We start from the raw sequence: 26,515 nt of genomic DNA on the forward strand, positions 1-26,515 counted from the left end.
GTATTTGTTTTATTCTAATTTGAATGCTTACCTTCATTGAATTTCTTTTTTAAAAAGAACTCACTTCAATAATTGTGTATCTACAGTTGATACTACTGATTCTACACCAACTACAACTCCTACAACAACACTAGGGTCTACACTGCCAATAAGTTCTGTCACAAAGAAGATCATAACATCATCGTCAAGTATAACATCTACGCTAACATCCTCTTCTTCTACAACTCCCATCAAAATGACAATACCAAGTACCATAGAAACAACAAGTTCAGAGGTCATCAAGACACATCATTTTGGTTTTATATCTATCAGCCATAATATTTTAACAACATCTTCCTTTAATTTATCTGTCCATGGAAGTCCACATTTGGAGCATCATTCTGTTCTTGTCCTGAATGGAAGCAACCAATTTGTAGAATTTAGTAATAATTCAAACATTGGATGTCTGAACAACCTGGTTGTCTGTCAGACAGGATTTACTATCAAGGTCAATGTCAGTCTGATCAAGATCAACCAACAGCAGAAGACAGTTATTATCTCCAATAGCAACCAATATCTGAATGGAACTGGTATGGCACTGTACTTCTTTAATGGACACCTATATGGGTACATGAGTACTCACAACCAAACTTGGAAAGTGGAGTACAAATATAAAGTAGACCTCACTTTGTGGCATAAATACCAGATATCATGGAGTGTGGCTCATGGTTTGACACTATTTATTGATGGCCACCAGGTGGTAACTACCACACATGCCACAACCCACAAATACACATTTATTCATCATACCTTGACAATAGGAAAACTACATTCAGTGTCTTACACAACATCAATGAAATTGACAGGACTAACGATCTGGCAGGCATCTCATCAAGTCCTCATACAGCATGGAATTCATACTACAGGTATTGAGGTGTGAATGCTTCCTCATATATAAGCAGTATGAATATTTATACTTAGAAGAATTGTGTTTTTGCTTTTTAGCTACAATCATTTTGATACTATATTCCTGATATTGAATGAAATAAAATCATGAAATTGATTGTTTGTTTATTGATTTATCTATAGAATTAATGCAAAGAAGAAGAAATTTATCATGTAGAAAAGCTACTTTTATGATAAGATAGTTGATTTTTTCATGAAATGAAAGTCTTTTATAATTTAAGTTCCAAGTGGAAGAAATATCTGTTTTATTATTTCTGGATAAAGTATTTAGGTATTTATTCCTTATAGAGTGCAGGGTGTAGAGTGTTCAAATGGGTGCAGATATTATATCATTGTTTATAACAAAAGTTTCTATAAGGGGGATCTTCTGTTAGGCAGAACAAACATATGCTGACAGATCAAGTGTTGACAAACCAGTGGGACACAAGGCCATGAGTGTTGAAATGCAATGTTTTAATATATTTTTTACTCTACATGCAAAAGTAATTATTTTGAAAATATGGTATCTTTGAACAGAATGTTTTGACCAGTTTTCCTTTTAACTGCACTGTTAAACTTTTATATATTTAGCTACTCTAATCTTAGCATGGTTTGAAATAGTATTGCTATTATGTAACAGCTGTGTTTATGTACTTACTTTCATTTCTTTTGTATCATTATTTTGTATTAAATACTTCCATTATTTTATATAATCATTGCCAACCTAATACAGAATTTAATAAAGGGCAAATGAAACAGTTTATACATATTTGTTGATATAATTGTTCAAGTACCATATGCACTCAATTTTATTTCAGATTTTATTTATTTTGTTTTAAATATTTTAAACTAGTTGCCTTGTTTGCTCCCTAACAGGTGCTTTATTCATTGCTGCTTAATGCATTATTTGACATACAATGTTTTGAAAAATTAAAATAAAATTGTAGTGACATTATAGATTTACCATTGTGAAGTGAAAAATAACCTATGTTTATAAACAATTAGATTATCTACTGTAGCCTTGTTAACAGGAGCAACTCAACATATGTTTATAGAGAAAACTTGAGTTTACTGCAATTAGAATATATGAAATTTAAAAGTGTTGAAACTTTAAAAAAGAAAAAGAAAAAAAGGATGAAATTTTTTACGTTTCTATTTGGACAAATTATATGAATAATTTTGATAAATTAATGAAAAAAGTCAAGATATGGACACATCAAATTTGATTGCTTTGTAAATATGTATAATTATGTTGCCATTAAACTATGTTGATATTTTTTCACAGCCATGCCAACAACTACTACATTAGCACCAACTACAACCAAAATGGACATTCCTAAATTTGAATGGAACTTTGTGAAAATACCACACAGTCAAACCATCATTGGGTCGATGTTCAATGCCACTGTACATGGATCTGTCAATGTAAATGCTTCCTTAGGATTTAACTTCAATAATACAAACCAGTACATTGATCTTGGAGTACATAGTGATTTATGTTTTGGAAACCTGAGTCTCTGTTCGTGTGGACTGACAATCAAGATCACGATTATGTTTACCAAACTAGAAGAAAATACTGTTATTATATCTAGTGGGGCTGAGCAAGCTACTGGAACAGGATTAGCCATGGTTTATCGTTATGGACAAATCCATTGTATGGTATCCACGGCAACAGATTCATGGTTTACTGAATTCAGCCGTGAAAGGTTTATTTATCACCAGGTTCACCAAGTGATTATAACATGGTCCCCTGCTCATGGGTTAAAGGTCATTATTAACAATTATGTGATCAGCTCTGTGACCAAATCCATTAAACATCGAGCTATAAAATCTTTCACAGAGCACATGTATATTGGAAATACACCAACCGTCAAGTCATTAACTTCCTGCAATTATTTCATGTCTTCAGTTACTATTTGGCATTGTTGGATAGATAATATAGTTGGAGAAGGGGAGCTAACTACACCTATACCAGGTAAATTTTACCCTCACATGTAGTTTCAAAGTCAATATACAATAAGCTTTCATCTATATAGAATTATTAGAATAAGAATGGGTTTAAATAAAAAAAAAAAACTGATGTTCTTAGTGATTCGAGACAACTATTATACCTTGTATATGGTTAAACTAATTTATATTATTTGAAGATATTTGTTAAGGTTAATAATGTTGACTCAATACCTCTCAAGTATCCGAAAAATATTTAATATATGGGAACTTTTATTTTTTGTTGAGATTTTGAATTATTGACATCAATTTTCAACTTTTGATACAGATTTCCTTATGGTAAATGGTACTTATATCTATTTTAGGCAATATTTTGTTATGGATGGTAATTTCATTGAGTATTGCAATATTTATATTTTGTACTCTTTTAAGAAACCACAAAGGTACCAGTGACAACTCCAGTGAAGACAGTGCCCCCTACTTCACCTGCTCCAGCTCTCACTACACAGTTCTGTCAAACAGGATATGTTTGTAAAGGTGAGACAAATGTTTTTGTAAGAACATAGCTTGTTTATGATTTTTTCATGATTTTTTAGTTTAAAAACCAAAAGCTTTAAATGATTTTTATAATAAGATTAAACACCTTTTTTCTAGAGGTTATTGATGTGTAATCTGGAAAGTTTAACTCACAAATGGAATAATAAAAGTTTAAAGAACTTTATGTTTAGTTTGTGAGTAAGGGACCTAATATACACATCAATAACCTCTAGAAAAAAGTTGTTTTATTCTTATAATTCTTAACTCAAACATTTGCAATTTCCAATTAACAATTACATGTTTATTGGCACCTTTATATTTACCATCAAATGCATAATTGGCATGTCAGAACTAAGACTTTACTTTTTGGAATCCTTTAACTTTTAATTGATACAATAGAATCTAAAAAGAATTAACACCAACCTTAAAAACTTAAGTTTAAAGAGATATATCAAAATTTGAGGCTTAAAAATCACTGAAGACTTTAGCTTGATAGTTTATCATTCATATGATGTCATGTTTTGCCATGACATTAATGCCTCAAGATCATTCATGAAATTCCACTGAATTTTATTTTATTTACTCATAATTTCATATGACTAGTCTGAAGGTGTTGCTTATCATGCACCTATTGCAGTTTATTCAACATTCTGATCCAATTGCAATTTATCAAACCAAACTGTTCCAAGTGGTCAAAAATGTTAACCAACAAAATCCCAATAAAATCAAGGGCGATAAAATAAAGCAAAATTACATCTCGACATGTCTGTAGGTAGTTCCCTTTACCTACATCTATTGTTCAACTAGATTGTAAAACTGACAATACAATTGGAAAATAAAAATTGAAAAGTGACAATACCTATAGTCAATTCACATTAAAAAAGTATGAGGTATTCACAGTAGCACTTTTTATGCCCCACCTATGATAGTAGAGGGGCATTATGTTTTCTGGTCTGTGCCTCTGTTCGTCGGTCTGTGTGTCTGTTTGTCCGTCCGTGCGTCCGTTCGTCCGTCCGTCTGTGCGTCCGTTCGCTTCAGGTTAAAGTTTTTGGTCAAGGTAGTTTTTGAAGAAGATGAAGTCTAATCAACTTGAAACTTAGTACACATGTTCCCTATGATATGATCTTTCTAATTTTAATTCCAAATTAAAGCTTTGACCCTAATTTCACGGTCCACTGAACATAGAAAATTATAGTTTGAGTGGGGCATTCGTGTACTTGGGACACATTCTTGTTACTTCATGTTTTTTGTCTGTCTTTCAATTAAAATTTCTTACTGTTAGTATATTTCTTGATTGATATCTTCCAGATGATTTGACAACCCATCCAACATGGAAACCAACCAGTCCAAGCAAAAAACCCACTACACTGAAACAGACTCAACCAACCAATTCACCCACAAAGAAACCAACTAGACCAACTAAACCAACTAAACCCACCACACCAAAACCAACTGCAGGACCAACCACTCCTAAAGCAACTAAAAAACCCACCACACCAAAACCAACCACACCAAAACCAACCACTCCAAAACCAACTAAACCAACTACAAGACCAACCACTCCTAAACCTACAACACCAAGACCATCCAGACCAAGTTATGTCACCATTCCACATTTGAGACCAGGGGTCAGCAATACAGGAGTAGCCTATTTTAGTTGTCAGTTTGAAAAGTCTAAACAGCCAAACGTTGAGTTTGTAGTTTGTCTCCAGATTAATGGGAAATGTCCGAAACCGGTGCTAGTAGATGGATCATACCAGGAAGTAAAATTCACCATTGTAGAAATCAACCAGAACTTGTTTAGGAAACAGGTTGGTTTATTCTTTTACTTGTAAAATCTAATCAGGAATTGACATACTTAAATTTAGAAATTACATGTATTGGAAGATTTTATTAATTGTATAAGGTGAGAATCGCAATGATAAGAACAAGCATTCTGATATCTGATATCTGATTTGTATAATATACCCTTGGCTAGAGAAGATATGAAAAGTTTCGAGATACCAAGAGTTACAATTTGAAACTGTAAATGAAAGGGATTTTAAAACAAACACTTGTGAAAGGTATAAGAAAATTGAATTTACGATGAATGATATAAAACCTTGTAATATGTTGGCCTAGCAAATGAAGCATGGACCAGTGATGATGTCTAGAATGTCACCAAAAAGTAAGAACATTAGAAAACCGAAAAAAGATGAAAGTCTTTCTTATATTAGCTGATTTCAAGTGTAATTTAAGATTAGTGACATAATAGTTATTTTCAGTTTTTATTCTCTCCCACAGATAACCTGCACAGTACAGGCCAAATGGAAAGGTCATAGTCTACTCACTCCAATCAAGACTAGTAATAGCATAACTCCAGATATAAAGGTATATAATAAATACAATGTTGTCATATGTGAAATTTTTTATCAAGACTTTTGCCACTGTTAAATATATTTTATTATAACTTACAAAAAATTGTTTGAACTGGCTACTTCAGGATTTTTATGCTTTCATTGCTAATATCTTTAGCAACAACATTGTATTCCTATTGAAAATGAAATAGTGCATTTCCCATTTGTTACAATTTGTAACTTTTTATATATAAAGAAATTTGAAATGGCCATTCTTATTTTTGACATATATCACAAATGATAATAAAATTAAACAATGCATGCTAATTACAGTGATTGATGTAAGATTAATTATGTAACTAAAAATGATGTAAACTTAAGTTTTAACTTTATTCATACAATGATTTATTCATCATTTTACAACAACAACAACTTATTCTAGGCCTATTCACCAACTTATTGAACAAGAATCACTAAGAAATGTGGTAACTTTGAATGACTTTGTTTAAAGACTGTTGTTTTTAAGGTGCACATAGCACTTGTATATGGGGTATTTCCAAAACAAAGACACAATGACTCACTTGTCTGATAACATTTTTTTTAAAGCTCAAACATATCAGATATATAAGAACAAAAGGTTTATGATGTCTTCCAACAAGGTCATTCAAGGTCACCCCATTTTTCAATGATTATTGTTTATCAATTCTAATAATATGTCACTTTTTTTGGTGAAATATAATCACAATATAAAAAGTACAGAAGATTTCTTGTAAATGAAAATACCTTCCTTTTTGTCTGTACAGCAATTCCCAAATGGGTAAAACATATTAACTTTGAAACTTGTTAACTCAATGCAATTTGTTCTGCTTAACTTGTAGATAGTTACAGGTAATTTAGTGCTAACAGAGGGAAACAAAACAGAGCATCTTGTTGTTAATGTCACAGCTCCACCTCAAATGTTCTGTTGTCAAGGGTGCCAAGGAAACTGTAAGGTTACCATAACAACCTATGCTAACCATGAGAGATTTTACCAAAGATGTACTTCCAATAAGTACATCCCAGAGGTAGTCATTGGATGGGCGGGGACTTCACAGTCACCAAATAAGAACCAGTGTGGTACCTCAGTTTCCCAGACAACACATATATCCTCATGGCAACAGATCATAAAAATTCCAGTAAAAGCAACTGTGGATGGGCGTATTGACAGGAACACACACAATCATTTTACTGTACAGGGCCATGTTGTTAACCAGCTTAAGCCATCGATCACCATTAAACCACATACACTCAATGTTGGACAAGTACAGGTAATGTCACTAAATTATGATTGCGTTTAAAGGAGTATGTTCAATAAGGTCCTAAAATGGCCCCCTTTTTTAGCGTAAATTTCAAATTCGGATTTACCGACCAATATCACGATAAATTATAGCTAATACATTGACTAGCTAGGATATAAACCATTTTGTTGAAAATTTTACGTTTCTGCGTTTCATTGTGACGTCACAAGTTATACCCATATTGACTTTTCACGAAAAAGTCAATGAAAATGGGTAAATTTCCATAGATTATGTGTCAGGAAACATAGAGCGCATACGTCGACAACAAACAAAAATCTTTTAAAATAATGTTTGTGAAGACATTTAACATGTCGTATTTGAATCTAAGGCTTGTCCACACCTGCCCTCTATGTTTTCTTGTCCTTTATTTGGTTGAAATCTAGCTGATTTTGTCAAATTTCACCAAAATCCCTTATCTTGACCTTTTTGGATGTAAAAATCAAGGTGTTAGAATTAAACTTTGACAAAAACAGTTCAATTTAACTTTCTACCATGTCTGTAAGGCAACTTTAAACATTTATTGTCTTGTAACTATGAACTTTATAATTGGGGCCAAATATGGCTATTACCGAACTTACTCCTTTGTCATGATAGATAAAATGATGCTAAATAGATAAATTGTACTTATAAGGCATGTGACTTTGTTATAACACTTATCTTGAAATTTGATAATGCACAATGAGTGAAACTACAAAAGAGTGTGTTTTATTTCTTTCATTGAGTATTTAATTTACCGGATATTCATAAGAACCATAGTTTATCTTTTTAGATATTAAATTTTTTTAGACTTCTGTTACTGTCTAAATAGTTATGGGATATATTCGGCTTATTAACTCACTCACTAAATGACTTTGATGTTAAGTTTGTGTGTCAGTGACTAGGTCTATTTCAACTCTTTAACCTGTAGAATTATCTGTAAATAATTAATCTTAACCAAACAATTCATAATACTCATAATCTCAATTTCAACTTTCTTAGAACGGAAATATTTAAAAGACAGTGGTTTCTTTATAAATAACTCTTTCCTTTTCATGTTATCTTTTTTCAATTAGTGTATGTCATTTTGACTATTCAATTTTCCCTTGTTTAAGAAATCTTTCATAATAATAAAGCAAGGTTGAGTTGCAGGTTATTGCCTTATGGTCATCGTTTATTTTGATTTTTCAGATAACCGCAAATAATGGTGACCACCATGCTCAATGTAAATCTCTCAATGACCCACACATGACAACATTTGATGGAAGGTAAAGTACAATGATAGTTATAATGGCTATAACCTCATGACAACTTATAATTATTTAATGGAAAGTGTCATTTATTATTTATTCCTGAAATTTTTCTTTAAAATTGAAATCAAAATGCTAGTTTACATAATTGCGATTGTAATCCCATCGCATTTTTCTCTTATATGAAAACATTGGAATAATTTCTGAATTAACAGTAGTCAGTCTAGAAAGTTTAACACAAAATGGCATTTATTTTTTAAATACATCATTTTATTTTGCAGACGTTATGACAACCATAATGGTGGTGAATTTACCCTGTACAAGCATACCTCTTTGCCTTATGAGGTAAGATATATATTTTTGCCAAATTTCTTCCAGACAGAGCTCTACAATACAAAGCTGAATGATGAAGAAATGCAATATAAGAGTATTAGTTCATTGATTCTCAGATATTTTTTAGCTCACCTGGCCCGAAGGGCCAAGTGAGCTTTTCTCATCACTTGGCGTCCGGCGTCCGTCGTCGTCCGTCGGCGTCCGTCGTCGTCCGTCGGCGTCCGTCGTCGTTAACTTTTACAAAAATCTTCTCCTCTGAAACTGCTGGGCCAAATTAATCCAAACTTGGCCATAATCATCATTGGGGTATCTAGTTTAACAATTGTGTCCGGTGACCCCGCCAACCAACCAAGATGGCCGCCACGGCTAAAAATAGAACATAGGGGTAAAATGCAGTTTTTGGCTTATAACTCAAAAACCAAAGCATTTAGAGCAAATCTGACATGGGGTAAAAATGTTCATCAGGTCAAGATCTAACTGCCCTGAAATTTTCAGATGAATCGGACAACCTGTTGTTGGGTTGCTGCCCCGGAATTGGTAATTTTAGGGAAATTTTGCTGTTTTTTGTTATTATCTTGAATATTATTATAGATAGAGATAAACTGTAAACAGCAATAATGTTCAGCAAAGTAAAATCTACAAATAAGTCAACATAACCAAAATGGTCAGTTGACCACTTTAGGAGTTATTGTCCTTTATAGTCAATTTTTAACCATTTTTCGTAAATCTTGGTAATCTTTTACAAAAATCTTCTCCTCTGAAACTACCAGGCCAAATTTAAACAAACTTGGCCGCAATCATCATTGGGGTATCTAGTTTAAAAATTGTGTGGCGTGACCCGGCCAACCAACAAAGATGGCCGCCATGGCTAAAAATAGAACATAGGGGTAAAATGCAGTTTTTTGCTTATAACTCAAAAACCAAAGCATTTAGAGCAAATCTAACAGTGAGTAAAATTGTTAATCAGGTCTAGATCTATTTGCCATGAAATTTTCAGATGGATTGGACAAACTGCTGTTAGGTTGCTGCCCCTGAATTAGTCATTTTAAGGAAATTTTGCCGTTTTTTGTTATTATCTTGAATATTATTATAGATAGAGATAAACTGTAAAGGGAAACAATGTACAGCAAAGTAACACCTAAAAATAAGTCAACATGACCTAAATGGTCAATTGACCCCATAAGGAGTTATTGCCCTTTATAGTCAATTTTTAACAATTTTCATAAAATTTGTAAATTTTAACTAACATTTTCCACTGAAGCTCTTAGGCCAAGTTCAATTAGTCCAGGGAATCTGAGGTGAAAAATGGCTCAACCTCAAAGTAATTGCAACAGAAATAATTTATATCAATTTTGTTTCATTGGATACCTGTTAGTGACATATTAAAAATCGGCGTTTCACAGACCACGGGAAATTTGTGTTTTGGGGGTAAAATAGGGATTTTTATGTAAAAATCGCTAAAAACTGGAAAAAATGATTTATTTTTTTAATTTTTACTCAAAGTCCCTATTTTTTTTCAGAAAACGTTTCAATCATATGTATCATCGTGATCAAATATTAAGAATGCATAGTCTTCAGGTTTTTTTTTCAAAAAACGCTGATATTGAATAGAAAATCGCTGAAAACTGGAAAAAAATATATTTTTTTTAAATTTTAACTCGAAGTCCCTATTTTTTTTCGGAAACGTTGCAATTATATGTATTATCGTGATGAAATCTTAAAAATGCATAGCCGTAAGTTTTTTTTTGAGAAAAAACGCTGATTTTAAATAGAAAATCGCTGAAAACTGGAAAATTTATAAACCTAAAAATTAAAAAAAAATCTCGAATATTAACTTGAAGAATTTTGATCCCTCAAAGAAAGACTAGACTTCAACAGAAACATCGTATTCATTATTTTGACACATTAATGTAGTTTGAATAAAAAACACAGTTACAGAAGAGGGAGACCAAATACAATATTTCTGAATTCACATTGTCAAATCTTATAAAAACAAAATTTCGTTCAAAGTTTTTGCTTAAATGTTATAGAGTCACATCACCAACCAATCATGTATATGTTAGAATTAAATGTCACTATCGTCCTCGTCTTCGTGAATCTCAAGTACTTTACAGTTTGAACAGTTTAGTCCCTTACATTCGCTACATGCTGAGCTACAGTCAAGACCGTTTTTTCTACAAGTGCATCTGCGTGTATCGCAACCAGATTTGCATTTACATCTAATCACGTGCAATAAATTATCTGGAGCTGGAGGCAAAATTGTTCTAATTGGACAAAGTGATGTACCTTGTAGAACCCATCCCCAGTCTGATGGACTTAACATATGGACAGAGTCATTTGTCCATTCTTGGATCTGATAATATGCACGCTTGCAGTGCTGAGACGCTGCTTCTGAGGTAGGTGGCAAGGACTGAACATGTACACAAGACAAAGAATTGGTAAGAACTTTATGGTTAAATTTTCTGTAGCGTAACTGGTCTAAGCTTTCTCCTGTCTCACCTCCGTATAATATAACAAGAGCTGACTGTCCTGATTGTATAACATCATCTGACGTTGCATCTTGTTTTAAAAATACTGAAGCCAACTCTCTAAAAAAGGCATTCTCACGCAACCGCTTTAATCCTTCCTTCTTCCCTATACCGTAAAGTCTAGATGTCGTGTCACACCCTGTGATAGCATGAATAAATGGTAACAAATCGACTATTTCATTTCCAAGCAACTCTTTAGTCTTTTTAATATCCCATACTTTAGACTTTCGAATTTTATCGGATTGAAAAACCAATGGTTTAGAATTTTCCTCTGCATGGAAAAGCAGTAGAATGAGAACATCAGTGTCTTCACCAACGACAACGGTAGGGTAACAAGATGCATATCGTACAGCAGTTGATGCAATAAGAACATCAGCATCAGCAGTAGCTTGAAGAGAAATAAATCCTTCATTATCCATTTTATTACAAAGCATATTGATAAAGTTTTGCTTGTTTTCTCCATTAGCTAAGAAAATTTCCTTCTTTGATTTAAACGGTGTGCTATCTTTGAATGAGATGTGTGTACCAGTCACACCTTTCGATCTCCGTTCATGTACATGATCTTTTGTCGTTGGTCCGGAACCATACCCATCAAAGACAATTATTGGAATGGGATATCTGTTATTAATATGGTCGATGTATAACTGACATATTTCTGCAAATGTCGCACCTTTTTTCCATGGGATTCGCTGTATCAGGGAACCACCGTCGATTACGTGGCGAACATCGGTACCAAGGTCATCTGAAAATACACAACTTCCCGTGTTCCATATTTCATCTGCCAATGTTGATTTCTGTGCCTGTCGCATCAAACCAGACGGTTCAAACAAAGCAGCTGGTACAGCGCTTAGTTCGTACTTAAAGACTTGAGATACATCTGGAAACATGGTATTAGCAGTAGTAACTAGTCGTTGAAACAACAATTGTGGATCGACAGATATTTCTTCATTATCTACTTTGATATTTAATTTTGAAGATAGAGTTGTTACTTGGTTTTTTCTTTTGAATACAAACTCGTCAATACATTTACCTTCCATTGACGATATTATATTGTGTCCTATGACCAGTGCATTGTCAGAATTTACGTTGCTGTCGCCAGTTGCTCCTGTTTCGATGTTCCTCAGATTTTTATCGATAGAAAATGGACTTCTTTCTCCAAGAAAGTCAAGAAATGTTGTTGTGTCTTTGGTATCCCGTACCTTCCTTGGAATGCACATTTCCTTGTGCTGTTCGCTCGTTTCAAAATTTACACCAGTTACTTGTTGCATGGCTTCATTCATCTGAATACACTGTGGCATAGACAAAATCCACAATGATCTCTGCGCATCTGTCATCCCTCGACCTCTGGTGAGACCTCCAGTTGTTTTAATGCATCTCATCAGAACTTGCTCTATGATCAGATCCAATGATAAACCTGACCAAAACCGATCACTTCTTCTCATCACATGGAAGCCTGACAAGAGAGCTTCGTTTATTGCAGGATTTGTTCTTGATAACCCATGCATTTGCTGCAGGTAAACATACGCAGATTTTAGATATAAGTTATGTCCTGCAGCAGCAAAGTATGGTAACATCTTTTGAATGGTTTGAAGATGAAGGATCCAGTTTCCAGTTCTTTCAGCTTTGATGAAATTACGCAGCAAGTCCAACATATCCATATATAGAAACCATAGTCGAGCTGTCCGGTTTTCGATATGTGATTTTCTAAAAGTTGATATACTGTCGCGTATTTTTCTCAATACCTCATTCTGATCAAGGGTGTCTACTGGAAGATGTCGTTCTAGGATTTCATCAAAAATATAACTCAATTTATTTAAATCCTGGATAAAAGTGTTTTCATTGTGAATTTCAGAGTCTTCAAGAGAAGAAAGATGTTCTACATTTTCTGTGTCATGATCTTTCAAGACAGTGGAAGATACATGAAACTGTTCGCACAACAATAATGAAGTTAAAGCATTGTAAATCAAGAAATGACCACGCACTGCTCTCGCAACTGCCTTTCCGGTAAACATATGCGTAACAGCGTTAGGTGCATAGACAGTTTCCATGAGCTCTGCAAGTCCAGATCCGCTCATAATATTACCAATGGAACCAAGAAAGCTCATTTCGAGATGAAAACCTCCTAATCTTAGAACTATCGATTTCAAGTCGCTGTCCTTTGGTTCGTTGTCAATAATTGTAAGAGCTTTCCAATAAAGCGGTTGGTCAAATGTAAGCATGGGATTAGCTCTGTACTTAAACGCTTCGTTACATACGAACTTCATGGTCGAAAAGATACATGAAAGGTTTCCTGGCTCAAGGTCTATCATAGGCAAAAATACAATTGTCGATTTACCAGGGTATGCTCCATCTTGCACTAAATTACACATTGCTGACCACCCAATCCTTTTCTTTGGCCAAAGAGTACTACAGAGAAGACTGATGTTATCAGGTAACGCACCCGACTGTTGCGCTGCAAGTGATTCGAATTTTAAACTAAGTTTTGATGTTCGGTCAAAGTTGTATTGATGGAGATCGATTTTCCCTATTTGTTTTATATCGTCAAGCGAAACATTTAATCTCTGCACAATAGTTTTGTGGTTATATCCTGGTGTGATGCCTGCTATTATCCCCATTCCATGGAATGTCCCATGACCGTCAAGTGTTCTGATGTTATGGTCCACATTATCTGCCACGTGTTGAATACATCTCCCTTCAAGGTCTTGAGGAGAATCATCACCTTGAAGAGCAGAATTCACGCCGTGTTTTTGAACTTCCTTATAAGATGATGAAAAGCCAAGTTGGTATAAGGTATCGAGAAGGAATTTTGAACCAAAATGGTGATGCATTTGAACTCCTAGACCTAGCTGTAAAGGGGCAATCAGAGATCTTGGTCTTGTGGCTTGCATGATAGACTGGCCAATGGCTGCCACTTTAAGATCGCAATCTTTTTCAGAAAATATTCCACCAAGTAGCTGTTTAAGACTGTCAGGTAAGTATGCGATGTTTTCCTCACAAGATGCTATTGTAGCTGGTGATGGATACACCGCCCTTGAAAATTCCATTGATTTTATATCAGATTTGATAAGTTTAGCTGCTGTTTTGATAATATCTCTTTTTTCTGTTTCAGGATCGGAAGTTTTTTGACTCTGATGAAATTCTTGCAGAAGAACAGATGCCGTTTTTCGAAGAGTGACCACATTTGGTTTTCCACAGACGTCGGTAATAAAAGCTTCATCACCAAAGTGTGTTTTGATCTTTGATTTCATGTGTACTGTTGTGTATGCCAAATCTCCACAAAACTGTGTCATTTGATGAACGAGGTCTTTTACTGTCAATTGGTCTTCTTCATTTTCTAGCAAGTAATCCATGGTTTTTAGAAAAGCTGTATTTGCTTCAGTGTGATCTGGTCTACCTTGCTTTTTTCGTTTTTGCTCTGGTGTTCCACCAATTGGTATATTTTTCCCTGTCCTGAAGTTGACGCTACATTTCTGATGGTAAATAGCATCTGCTGCAGGTAAGTCTTGTGCATATTCAAGTTTTGCCAAAACGTCAGCAGCCCATGAATCTTTTCTGTCTTTGCATATTGCATCAATTTTCTGTTGGAATTCAAAAGTTCTCACTGGATATACTTCTATTCCATATTTTCTATCTGACATTTGCGCTGACTGTCCACAAAACAAACAGTGTTCTCTAAAATCAAAATACTGTGATGATCGCGTGAGTCGATCAAATCTATCGTTATCAGCATTCTCTTTACCAATTTTCTGAATCTCTTTAGCATTAGTATATTTTTTTCGACATTCTTGGTGTAGTATTTGGCCGGCTGCAACAAATACGTTTTGATGTCTATGTTTGCTGCTTACTTCATTGATTGTTTTTGCACCTTTTTCTCTTATCGTTATCAGAAGTTGCCCATTCTCCAAAGGTTCGTTGCATATCACACAGTTACTTCCAGACATCTGAAATGCATAAGGAATATAATTTAGTTTCAAAGCAAAGAAAATAATTATTTGTTTAGTTCACGCTCTACACATTGTTAATAAAACTTTACAATTGATATCATTAAAATAATGTCATGTTTAATCACTGCAGTTCGTAACTGGATGCAAATCGAATTCGCTAGTTTTAATACTCAATTCTGCAGTTTTTCAAAATTTGTTTGACGGTTATATTATGTTCTAATTGCTTAACAGTGAACATGATCGCGTGGGCAAACATACGGATGGTCATATAAAAAAGAATAAGCTTCATCATTCAACTTCAAAGAAATATATATTTGCATGAAACTTACTATCACTCAATTTTGCTGCTCTAGTGGTATAAACGGATAAATAACCATTGCTTTCTTTTTTCGGACTTCTCTTCGATCACCATTTCATCCTGAAACAGAAAGTGTTGATTTTTCTATCACAACCATATAAAAATTTAATTTGATTAAAAGTAAAATTACATTATTAGCCAATGAACAGGTTAATTAAAAACAATAAAGGTATTTCATATTTTATTTGCAAAGTATACAGTAAAAAACAATGTTATCCACACTGTTAAAATTTTTAAAAAATGGTCAATTTAAACATAAGTTATATATGATCCATAAATTGTACTCCTGGCGGCCAACCAAGGATAATAGAACGCCTAACACCACAGTGCGTACAGCTGGTCATTATAAGATACTTAAAAACAACAACAAAGATTACTACAAAAGCATTTATAGGAATGAAAATACAAATACTTGTTTTTACTCGTTCATTCTTTGTGTCACAAACGGCGTTCCATACTTTTTTTATTTTTGACGTAACCTCCCCATGAAATGTCGTTTTTTCAGTGAAAAGCGTTGGTAAACAGTTATTATACATTTAAAACAATTTCCAAGACTAGGAAACATGATTTATTGTAATAAATCAATGTAAAAATGATGGAATTGAAAATGACAAGTGAAGGGGGAATACGGCAAAATAATGCAACTGGGGGGAAACAAATACTTTTTTAAAATTCAAAACATGATAAATGTATTTATTTTTATACATTTATTATAATAGTCAAGCGTTACTCACCAGTTTTAAGTTCCACTGGGTCAAATCCAAGTCAAAAACAAATGCCGCTTGTTGACATATTGTAGTTGCAGTGTACAAGTTATTTCCCTTTTGACGTATGGCGCGCATTACGTTGCATGAAATTCAGTAGAATTTTACCTTTTAAATTCTCATAAATTATACAACTTTGCCGTGATCCGATTTTTGCCGATTTTTGATATGTTAATAATATAGTTGTAATCTTCGTTTTTCATGAAAAAATAATTCTGTTGCAATTTGTTTGAGGTTAAACCCCAGATTCTCTGGACTAAATATAGATAGAATGATTGTAAGCAGCAATAATGTTCAGTAAAGTAAGATATACAAACACATCACCATCACCAAAACACAATTTTGTCATGAATTCAAATGCGTCCTTTGTTTAATATTCACATAGACCAAGGTGAGCGACACAGGCTCTTTGGAGCCTCTAGTTTTTATACCAATTTGATAAATATAAATTTCTTTAAAGATTTAGATGAAATCAAATCTGTGTTTGCTTGCATGGGTTTGCTTCAGGCCAATTTTGTAAAAAAGCTAAATGTTATTATTCCAAAATAATCTTTAGTTGAATACCTAATTACCTACAGATATAGCAATTTTTTTTTCACCATTGAATATTTCTTTAAATTTGCATACATATATTATGCAATGGCCTCTATAAAAATTGAGTTGAAGATATCATGTCACCAGATTCGTTTCCATGGTAACTAGATTAAATGGTGCTCTTGATTGTATGATATATACTTTCAATTCAACTTGTAAAATTTCAGGTTAGAGCTTTTTACACAAAATGTTCAAGCAGAGGTCGAGCCTACTGTAACTGTGGAGCAGCCATTAAATCAGGTGATGATGTCATCACCTTCCAAACCTGTCAGAGAAGTGGAAATAATGGACAAGGACATGGTCATGGAGGTATCTTGGGATTTTTATTCAATGGACTAACAGGTCACGGACACGGACACGGACACGGCCATGATCATCACCATCACAGTACACCTGCTAGGATATCTGTCGAGCTGTATAAAAATGGTGAACTGACACCTGGTACTGAGATCCGACGTATAGGGTGTGGCCAGAAATATCAGGTCTGTTTGAGCTTCTTATTTTGATAAAATAAAAAAGTGAAGTAATAAGTTATAACTATTTTGTTAAAAAGAGAATGTTATTTCTCAATCAAAGAAGTAGAGCATTAAATTTTTAGTATTTAAATCTATTGAATTTTTTTAAAGTATTAAATTTTGTTAAGGCTTAAAAAAATTGTTCAAAACTGGATTAATTAGGATTAGAATTTGATAAATATTTTGAAATTTAATCTGTATCTCTTGGTTGTCATTACAGGTGATTTTACCAACCGGAACTGTTGTAACCATTCAGTCCAGCGGAACTCAATTCATTAATATTTGGATAAATCCATCAAGTGTTGATAGAGGTCAAACTGAAGGTAAAATGTTATTTGGGCATATAAAAAACTTTACATTACTTTGTATCAAATATTAATGAAGTTAGCCTTTTGTTAACAATTTTTTCTTTCACAATTGGCAAATAGTTTAATCAAGATACAGATGAACATAAACTGTCATAAGTAGGGATAAAATGCCATTTGTGGAGAAAATATAAAGTAAGATTTTATAAGAGAATTGTTACAATTAATGTACATGTACTATTATGACATTAACATTTTAGGATTGTGTGGATCTTATGATGGAAACAGGTACAACGATGTTTACTTTCCTCTCCATAATAATCGACCAGACAATAGTAAAAATCCAACACCATTCTGTATGAAATGGAAGTAAGTATAAAATCCATTCTCTGGCCTAGTTGCATGTTATACTGTTTTATTTATACACTCCTTCAATGAGTGGGTCTCATTTGTATCACATTTCTTTTTTGGCTTTCATCTTTTAAAACTTTCTGTCACACTTTGGACTTCTAAACAGGCTTAATTTCTCTTTGAGCAGCAGCTTGACAGTGATAAGTTTGAACATTTCTTAATAGATGTTATGTTTGATAACCCTTTACAAATATGAATAAAATATCAGTAAATGTTTTTGATATCTCAGTCTTCATATTCTCTCTCTTTGATTTATCATAATTCAGGAATTTCTTTGTGCATTTATTATTGAAATTTTTGAATTTTATACAGAAAAATGAGAAATAAGGGCTATTAGAATTAAGTTGAGACTTTTATCAAGAAAGTTACCACATCCCAACTTTTTGCTTTTACAGTAACTTATTTTAGTTGCATATTTATTTTTCAGAGAACCCAAGACTATATTTTATGGCGTCTCTGCAGAGAAGTATAACTACATAAATACTTTCTGTAGCTGTATACAAAACAAGGAAGTGTTCTGTAACCGTGGACATGGTATCATGACATGTGCTAAATCAAGTATGTATATATTGGTTATCATTAGAAAAAAAGATGGGGTATGATTGCCAATGAGACAACTCTCCACAAGAGACCAAATGACACAAAAACTGACAACTATAGGTCACTGTATGGCCCTCAACAATGTGCTTAGTCAGCTATAAAAGGCTGTAAATGACAAATGTAAAACAATTTAAAAGAGAAAACTAACAGCCTAATTTATATCCTAAAAATGACTGAAAAACAAATATGTAGCACATCAACAAACGACAACCACTGAATAACAGGCTCCTGACTTAGGCCAGACACATATACATTTTTATTCATAATGTGACAGGGTTAAAAATGTAAGCTAAAGCAGGACCCCACATGTCTAGCTGTTTCATGTTACAATTATAATTATCTCCCCTTGGCCTGATGCTACAATTGAAGTAGACATGGTATCATGACAAGTGCTTGGTTTTGTCTTAGTGTTTCATGGTTAAATAACAGTTATCTCCCCTTGACATAATGCTACAACTGTAGTAGACATGGTATCATTACATATGCTAAATCAAAAATACATACATTGGTTTTGTCTGGTTGTTACAAGATTAATTTTAGCATTTGGACTTTTTTTATCAGTGTAATAACGGCTGTCATTCAACAATTCCTGCCTTTTGTTGTACTCATTAAATGAAATTGTTTAATTTATATCAGGATATGACATAACTTCAACAATTCTAAGACAAGCTAAGATACCAAATATTGGTCACAGACACAGAAGAGATGTTGCTGAGGATGAAACAGTACTTACTACTACTGTTATGCCTGTTCAGGTAGGTGTCTTTACCAAATTAATTTAGCAGATACTTTATTTCTGGTTTAACATTTTCTATCCTATTGCAGAGCAATTTAATTTTGCTATTTTCATATTTACTTAATGTAGTTAATAGATAAGGAAAGAACTAGGTTTTAAATTTTTCATGATGAAAGTCGCAAACACTAGTTTGTTTAAAGTAAAATAAAAATGTTTCTTGTCATAAGAGTTAAGCATTAAAAGTAGTTAATTATTTTTTATTTCATTCACTTCTAATTTTAATTTTACCGTTAATGGTTGTGGACAGAGTATATAGTTTCTAGTATAACACATTTTGTTATCTGGCGAAAACAGGAACTTAAGTTGTTACTAAATGATTTGTTGTAGATTGTTTTGGTTTGTGTGTTATCAAATAATATTGTATAATGCTTTAGCCATGTATATAGTCATTAGCAATCTGTGATACTTATTTAAGGTGCTTTTCTTTGTAGACAAATATCACAACCATCAATTATACCTCTGCTGAAGCCTATAATAGATGCAAAGAACTGGTAGAACAAAACAAAGCAGTACAATCGTGTTGGAGTACTGTAAACAACACTCTCTTCAATACCAGTATGGAAAACTGTGCCGCTGATTTAGTGGTAAATACTTCTACTTGTTTCTTTTTATTGTTGAAATCTATTACAGGTATACAAGTTGAGTACTTATATTTTCAGTATTCTAAGCATAAAATTAGGCCCTTTCCAAAGTTTGACCTATGTCTCCCTTCATGTTAAAATTTTTGGTCAAGGTATTTTTTTAATGAAGTTGAAGTCCAATCTGCTTGAAACTTAGTACACCTATTCCCTATAATATGATTTTTCAAATTTTAATGCCAAATTAGAGTTTTGACCCAAATTTCACAGTCCACTGAATATAGAAAATAATAGTGCCAGATTCAGGTTAAAGTTTTTGGACAAGGTAGTTTTTGATGAAGTTGAAGTCCAATCAACTAGAAACTAAGTGCACATGTTCATTTACTTCCCTAAGGTATGACTTTTATTTAAAATTGTAACCCTAAATTAGTGTTTTGACCCCAATATCTTGGTCCACTGAACATAGAAAAGAATAATACAAGTTCCGCAGCCATGTACTATGGGCATATTCTTGTCGATGCAATTTTCTAAACTTTCTATATACACATACAACTTAAATTGATAGCAATTTTCTTTTGGCTTACAGCATAATACCATTTTAAAGTTAAACTGTTTTAATAATATTTATTTATACTGATAGGACTCTGGAGATGAAGTTTGGGCCAATGGTTATATCACTGATGTTGTAGAGGAATGTCTAAATACCCTGGCTAACCAGCAAGAAATTGTTAATGGCACTGTTAAGCAACCGAATGACACTGAAGCTGTTGATACAACTGAACTTTGTCAACAAGACTGTGGACAACATGGAGAATGTATTGAAGGTAAATGTATCATCCTTCAGGGGAAGGGGGTGTAAAAAGGGGGTAGGGATTAATGAGACTAGAGGGGAGGGAGAACACTGCATGCAGATAGAAGGAATGAAAGAATTCCCTAATTTTTAGTTGCCACGAAACTGGCTTATAGTATTCAGGCCCGTAGCCAGGAATTTCCAAAGGGGGGTTCTTTGGACTCACAAACTCGACTTTAACAGTCACAATTCGAATAGAACATTAACTTTAACAGTGCTTATTTGTTTTCAAAGGGGGGTTCGTCCGAACCCCCCGAACCCCCTCTGGCTATGGGTATGGTATGAGTGAGGTGATGGGGCTGAGTAATTGGGATGAAAGGGGGTAACTATTTTAATTGAAATTAAAGGATTTTTGAGAATATCATAAACAAATGAATTTTTCAAAATTCTGGTATTGGAGTGTACAGAGGACCTGATGAATACCAAAAATACCAAAGATATTTTAAACTAAGCTTTTGAGATAAAGAGGTAGACATGAATACCTTGCAGTGAACTGAGCCTTATTAGGTATAATTAGAGAAAGAGATTAGATATCAAATAAGATTTACTCATATGTTACTCTGAATTTCAGGTGTATGTAGATGTGCAGCAGGATACTCTGGTCTTAGCTGTGATGTATCAGCAGAAGACACTGTTCCCACCATGATTATACAGCCTGCTGGGACAGGAAGTTGTGGATGTGACAGAAGGACCACAGATGATTGTAATACTGTCACAGTTTATGGAGACAATTTTGTGGAGTCAACTACCCTTACATGCCATTATGAATTTACACAGGTACAAATTAATTGTGTACACTTTATTGTGTATGCAAAGATGTATTTAGAAATTATGAAGGATTGGCCTAATTTACCTCACAACATAGATAAGTATTAGGATTTTCTGGTCAAAGAATTCTTATTTTAAGTAATACCTTTTTTTTCTGTATTTGTTGACCAACCAGTAATTCATTGATTTTAAAAGAAAGGCAATTGATATCAAAGAAAATTCAAACTCATTAATCTGATCAAACTGACAACAACATGACAAAAAGTGTCAAACAAAAATGATAGAAAGACATACAATAGTATATAAAGCACAACATAACACTGAGAAACATGAACCCCCCCCCCCCCCCCCAAAACAAAAAGAAGATGATCTCAGGTGCTGTGCAAGGGTAAGCAGATCCTGCTTAACAAGTGGAACTCATCTTAGATTTGTATATTAAGACAATTTCAGTCTTGTATACATTATACAATGCTGAAAATACCAAATGATTTCAACAGTAATATACAAAAGTTAGATACTGTCACTGTATATTTTTTCAAGTGTCTGAGAATAAGAACAGTAAAACAATTTAACAAAACATACCTTTGAAACAAACCTTGAAAAATTAAGATAAAAGTCAATAACTTGTAATGATTAACAAAAAACTGAATTTTTAACAGGGACCAGCTTTTGGTAAACCAGCTTCCCTTGGTAGATCTGCTACAGCTCAATATGTCAGTATTAACCAGGTCACATGTACTTTACCAGAGGTCAATGATGGGGTGTACATATCCATCAGTAACAATGGACAGGGATACAGTAGTGACTGGTATCTGCACACTGTGTATGATTCTGTGTGCTTTGACTGTGTATCATCAGGACAAACATCACCAGCAATACAATATAATAGAAAGGTATAGATCAATATTTTTGTGGTCAAAACTGGAAATTTGAATCAAATTGTTTTATTACCAAGGCAGTACATGTATAAGCGTTAAAGATAGTTTAATATTTATATTTCATGTTTTAGATATTATGCTGTATATTATAAACTGATACTTAATGGATCATTTTGAGAAAAAAAAAAGTATTTTTGTAACATGCTCTGCTCATGTGCTCATAAGGGGTTTTCAGTTAAAGGCACATACCTGATCTATGTAGCTCAAGTCATATGACCAAACAATTTGTCAAAATGTATGCCTAGGAGAATTAGCCAACCAGACTGACAATTAAGCCAAAAATAACCATTTTGATAATGATTTTTACAGAACTTTACTTGTATAATAAATGGGCAATGTTTTGCTGCTAATGACAAGAAACCAGATGACGAGTGTAAATCATGTGATTCATCTAATAGTGACAACAAATGGACAGACAGCTCAGGTATGAAACCCACAATGTTACAACTACATGTAGTAGAATTATAACAGCCTTATGCCTATATTCACCAAATGAGCTTGTTATTTATAACAGTAAAACATATATTGAATTTTACAAATTATGATTTGGATGGAGAGTTGTCTCATTGGCACTCATACCACATCTTCATAAATCTAACTATTTTGTTGTGTTTGATATAAAAATAAAGAGATTTGGTATGATTGCAAATAAGGAGATGTGGTTTGATTGCCAATGAGAAAACTATGCACCAGAGTTTAAATGATGTATCAGTAAGTTATTAAAAATCACTGTAGGGCCTCATCAATGAGAAACATATACTTTAAAGTCGGTTATAAAAGACCCTGACAATCAAAATGAGAAACAATTCAAACAAGAAGACTAGTAATCCATATCTTATTATACTTTGAAAAATGGTGTCCAGCAAATACAAATGAATCCACAGTACTTAAAATAATTGAACATGTTATTTATCAGTCAAATAAATGTTTCCTACAGACAAATCCTGTAAATGTAGCAGTGAAACTGAAGTATCTAAAGTAGGAGCTGAGGAAGATAGTGTATATAATAAACAGACTGTGACTATCTTGGCTGTTGTTATAGGAATCCTGTGCTTTATAACAATGGTATCACTATTCTACAACTGTAAACTCAGGTAAGATCACTTAATTTGTGAACAGAGCCCCCCCTTTTCTCCTGGAAAATTTTGATTGATTATAGAGGGAATCACTAAAGCATGACTAGATCTTAGGCAACAAGTGTGCCGCTATTTATAAAAATTTCTGGATCAGCCACTTTTGAAGGATTTGTAGGTACATGGACTGAAAGGGCAAACAAAACATCTATCTCAATATGCAGAAAAAAACTGAGAAAATGTCTACATACAATCATGAACAGCAATTTTGTATAATATAAAATTGAATGTTCTGGAAAATTCAGGTTCATCAAATGTTATACTATCCAAAAGAAAAGGACCATGAAGCATAGAAATACCATGCTAAAAACAACCAGAATAACAACAAGAACTTGAGGATACAACAAATTTTTATACATAGTGGATGTTGCTTATTTACAAATGATTCAGATTTCAAATGCACAAAAAAAATAAAATAAAAGTAAATTGAAAGACATTGAAAGAACAGCATGTAGCCGTCAATAATGCATTAGTACATTTACAAAGTAAACCCACAAAATTACAGAAAAGTCCCTAATGAAAAGGCAAAATCAAAAGCTCAAACGCATCAAACAAATGGATAACAACTGTCATATTACTGATAGCATGTGATAGGTCGCACCAGGGTAGCAACAAAAAATGTGAAAAGATATCTTTTTCTATTAGTTGAAACCAGAATTCTTTCAGCTTTTTATAATGTTATTCAGGGAACAGTTTTGATAGTTATATTTTTAAGTCGTTGTGTACACCTCTCCCATGTGCTTGATCATGTGTATATTTAAATCATACTACAACTTTTGTATTAGCTTCACAGAAAAAAGCAGTGTGTTATATATTATATTTTGTTTTCAGGTCCAAAAGGTCACTATACCGTAAAGAGGAATATGCCACTGATGATGCTTTCAACCTTCCACAGAAAAAGAATTATGAAAATCCTGGATATTCTTACGATCAATCAGACAATGTTAAAATGTAACATCAAACTAAGGTTTATCCAGAGATTTGGTTCATTATCATGTAAAAAGATTAAAGTATATATTTGATATAATGTGATTTAATGTATTTTTGTAAAAACTTAATTATTCTTTGCAACTCAATTTTCTATGATTTAATAATGTGCCAAATAAAAAAACTTATGGTCTTTTGACCTAATTAAAAATTTTGTATTTTTATACTTTGTAATAGAGACATTTTTGAACAATACTAAAAAAAAATTTTTTCAAGTACAACATATTCAATATTATTTTGTCTCTTATATTCCTCTTAACAAGCAACCATATCATAGAGCTAAAATCTTTTTACTATTATATCTGTTTCTGATTTTATGTGTCATTTAAAAAGAAGAATACCTCATGTATGTGTGTCTTGATTCCACTATTGTCAAATGAACCTTGTAAAGATGTCTCCTTAATAAATTTTATATGTGCAATATATCATGTTTGTTTTGAAATAGAATTTAGTCTTAAAATTTTTAGTAAAGAATAAATATAAATTGAAAATGCAAACTTTATGTGATAAAAATAGTGAAAACTTAGGACAAATAAGTTTGTTTCTGATCAACTGTCAACAGTATTTGATCAGAAAAGTATATTCATGATTTTATATTATATAGTTGTACAACCTTTTAAAAAAGCACATGTCAGATGTTATTAGTGAAAATGAAATAAAGTTAAATAAAAATAACTTGGGACTGGACTATGTGTCTTATACCCTTATGTACACAGTTAAAAAATATATCTGATGTCAATTCTTTGCTAAATATCTGTGATTATGTTTTAATAAAAATGGCACAATAAACTATTATTTTCATTTATACTTGTTTTTTTTTTTTTTTTTTTTTTAACATGGAAGTAGCAGATAAATGTAATTTCTTTATTTTATCTGCTAGAAAAATGTGTGAAAATCAATAACTGCTGAGCAAGTTTGATTTTACATTCATGATTTGAAAAAATTTGAATATGTTTCAAAGGAGACGTGTAGTAAATGTCAACACAAAAAAATCCAATCAACATCTAGAGGACAACAAACCTTCTTTTACAAACTTTATCAAATTCAGATGCAAGAGTACCGACTGCCTCTGGATGTTAAATACACATATGTGTGGTGTATATGTCTCTTAGTATACAAATAATATTCTTTCCACCATCCTAGTTAATTTGAATTTTGTTTTATTAGTTTCATTAGTTAATTTTCAGCTCAACTTTCCAAAGGATATTTAAGCTTTTGCCATCACTATGTCTGTTGGTGTCCATTGTTGAGTTGGTTGACCGTTATGGAATCACTGTTTCACAAATGATATCTGATATGTTTCTTACGTTGTAACTACAATCACATTCCCTTTTATGAATGTGACCTACAGAATTAGAATATTTACTGGATTTGTTATCACATAAGCAACACGACAGGTGCCACATGTTGGGCAGGATCTGCTTACCCTTCCATGGCACCTGAGATCACTCCTATTTTTTGGTGGGGTTTGTGTTGTTTATTCTTTAGCTTTCTATGTTCTGTCATGTGCACGATTGTTTGTTTGTTTGTCTTTTCAATTTTAGCCATGGCATTGTCAGTTTATTTTCGATTTATGAGTTTGACTATCCCTTTGGTATCGTTCGTCACCCTTTTGTCAGTTGTCTGGTGTAAACTATTTCAAACATCTTGATTCTCTTCTGAGACTACTGAACATATTCCACCAAACTCTAGCTCAATGGTTCCTAGAGTATCTTAAAGACAAAATATAGAGGTAAAATCAAGTTTTTATTTAATATCTCAAAATCTTAAGCATTTAGAGCAAATCTGACATTGATAAAAAGTTTA

General features: G+C 33.0%; 1 protein-coding gene and 1 long non-coding RNA gene across 2 annotated transcripts in view; one reads left to right on the forward strand and one right to left on the reverse strand.

Moving 5' to 3' along the window:
- Positions 1 to 25,446, forward strand: part of LOC134716589 (uncharacterized) — a 48,653-nt gene extending 23,207 nt beyond the window's left edge. The window contains exons 19-38 of the mRNA XM_063579600.1: positions 87 to 905; positions 2,210 to 2,899; positions 3,304 to 3,408; positions 4,717 to 5,219; positions 5,692 to 5,778; positions 6,623 to 7,051; positions 8,249 to 8,325; positions 8,589 to 8,652; positions 16,996 to 17,310; positions 17,564 to 17,666; positions 17,909 to 18,017; positions 18,487 to 18,617; positions 19,296 to 19,414; positions 19,887 to 20,039; positions 20,674 to 20,857; positions 21,455 to 21,660; positions 22,311 to 22,544; positions 22,899 to 23,013; positions 23,527 to 23,683; positions 24,554 to 25,446. Coding sequence (XP_063435670.1) covers positions 87 to 905; positions 2,210 to 2,899; positions 3,304 to 3,408; positions 4,717 to 5,219; positions 5,692 to 5,778; positions 6,623 to 7,051; positions 8,249 to 8,325; positions 8,589 to 8,652; positions 16,996 to 17,310; positions 17,564 to 17,666; positions 17,909 to 18,017; positions 18,487 to 18,617; positions 19,296 to 19,414; positions 19,887 to 20,039; positions 20,674 to 20,857; positions 21,455 to 21,660; positions 22,311 to 22,544; positions 22,899 to 23,013; positions 23,527 to 23,683; positions 24,554 to 24,677 — 4,724 coding nt within the window. The 3' untranslated portion in view covers positions 24,678 to 25,446. The remainder of the gene's footprint in view (positions 1 to 86; positions 906 to 2,209; positions 2,900 to 3,303; positions 3,409 to 4,716; positions 5,220 to 5,691; positions 5,779 to 6,622; positions 7,052 to 8,248; positions 8,326 to 8,588; positions 8,653 to 16,995; positions 17,311 to 17,563; positions 17,667 to 17,908; positions 18,018 to 18,486; positions 18,618 to 19,295; positions 19,415 to 19,886; positions 20,040 to 20,673; positions 20,858 to 21,454; positions 21,661 to 22,310; positions 22,545 to 22,898; positions 23,014 to 23,526; positions 23,684 to 24,553) is intronic.
- Positions 14,998 to 16,488, reverse strand: LOC134713896 (uncharacterized). Its single transcript, XR_010106413.1, has 3 exons — positions 16,205 to 16,488; positions 15,442 to 15,530; positions 14,998 to 15,109 (listed from the first exon to the last, which is right to left on the reverse strand). It is a non-coding gene; the product is annotated as an uncharacterized LOC134713896 (long non-coding RNA).
- Positions 25,447 to 26,515: the final 1,069 nt, after the last annotated feature.

Source organism: Mytilus trossulus, chromosome 4 (genome assembly GCF_036588685.1).
Source record: "Mytilus trossulus isolate FHL-02 chromosome 4, PNRI_Mtr1.1.1.hap1, whole genome shotgun sequence".
In the NCBI taxonomy this organism is placed as follows: domain Eukaryota; kingdom Metazoa; phylum Mollusca; class Bivalvia; order Mytilida; family Mytilidae; genus Mytilus; species Mytilus trossulus.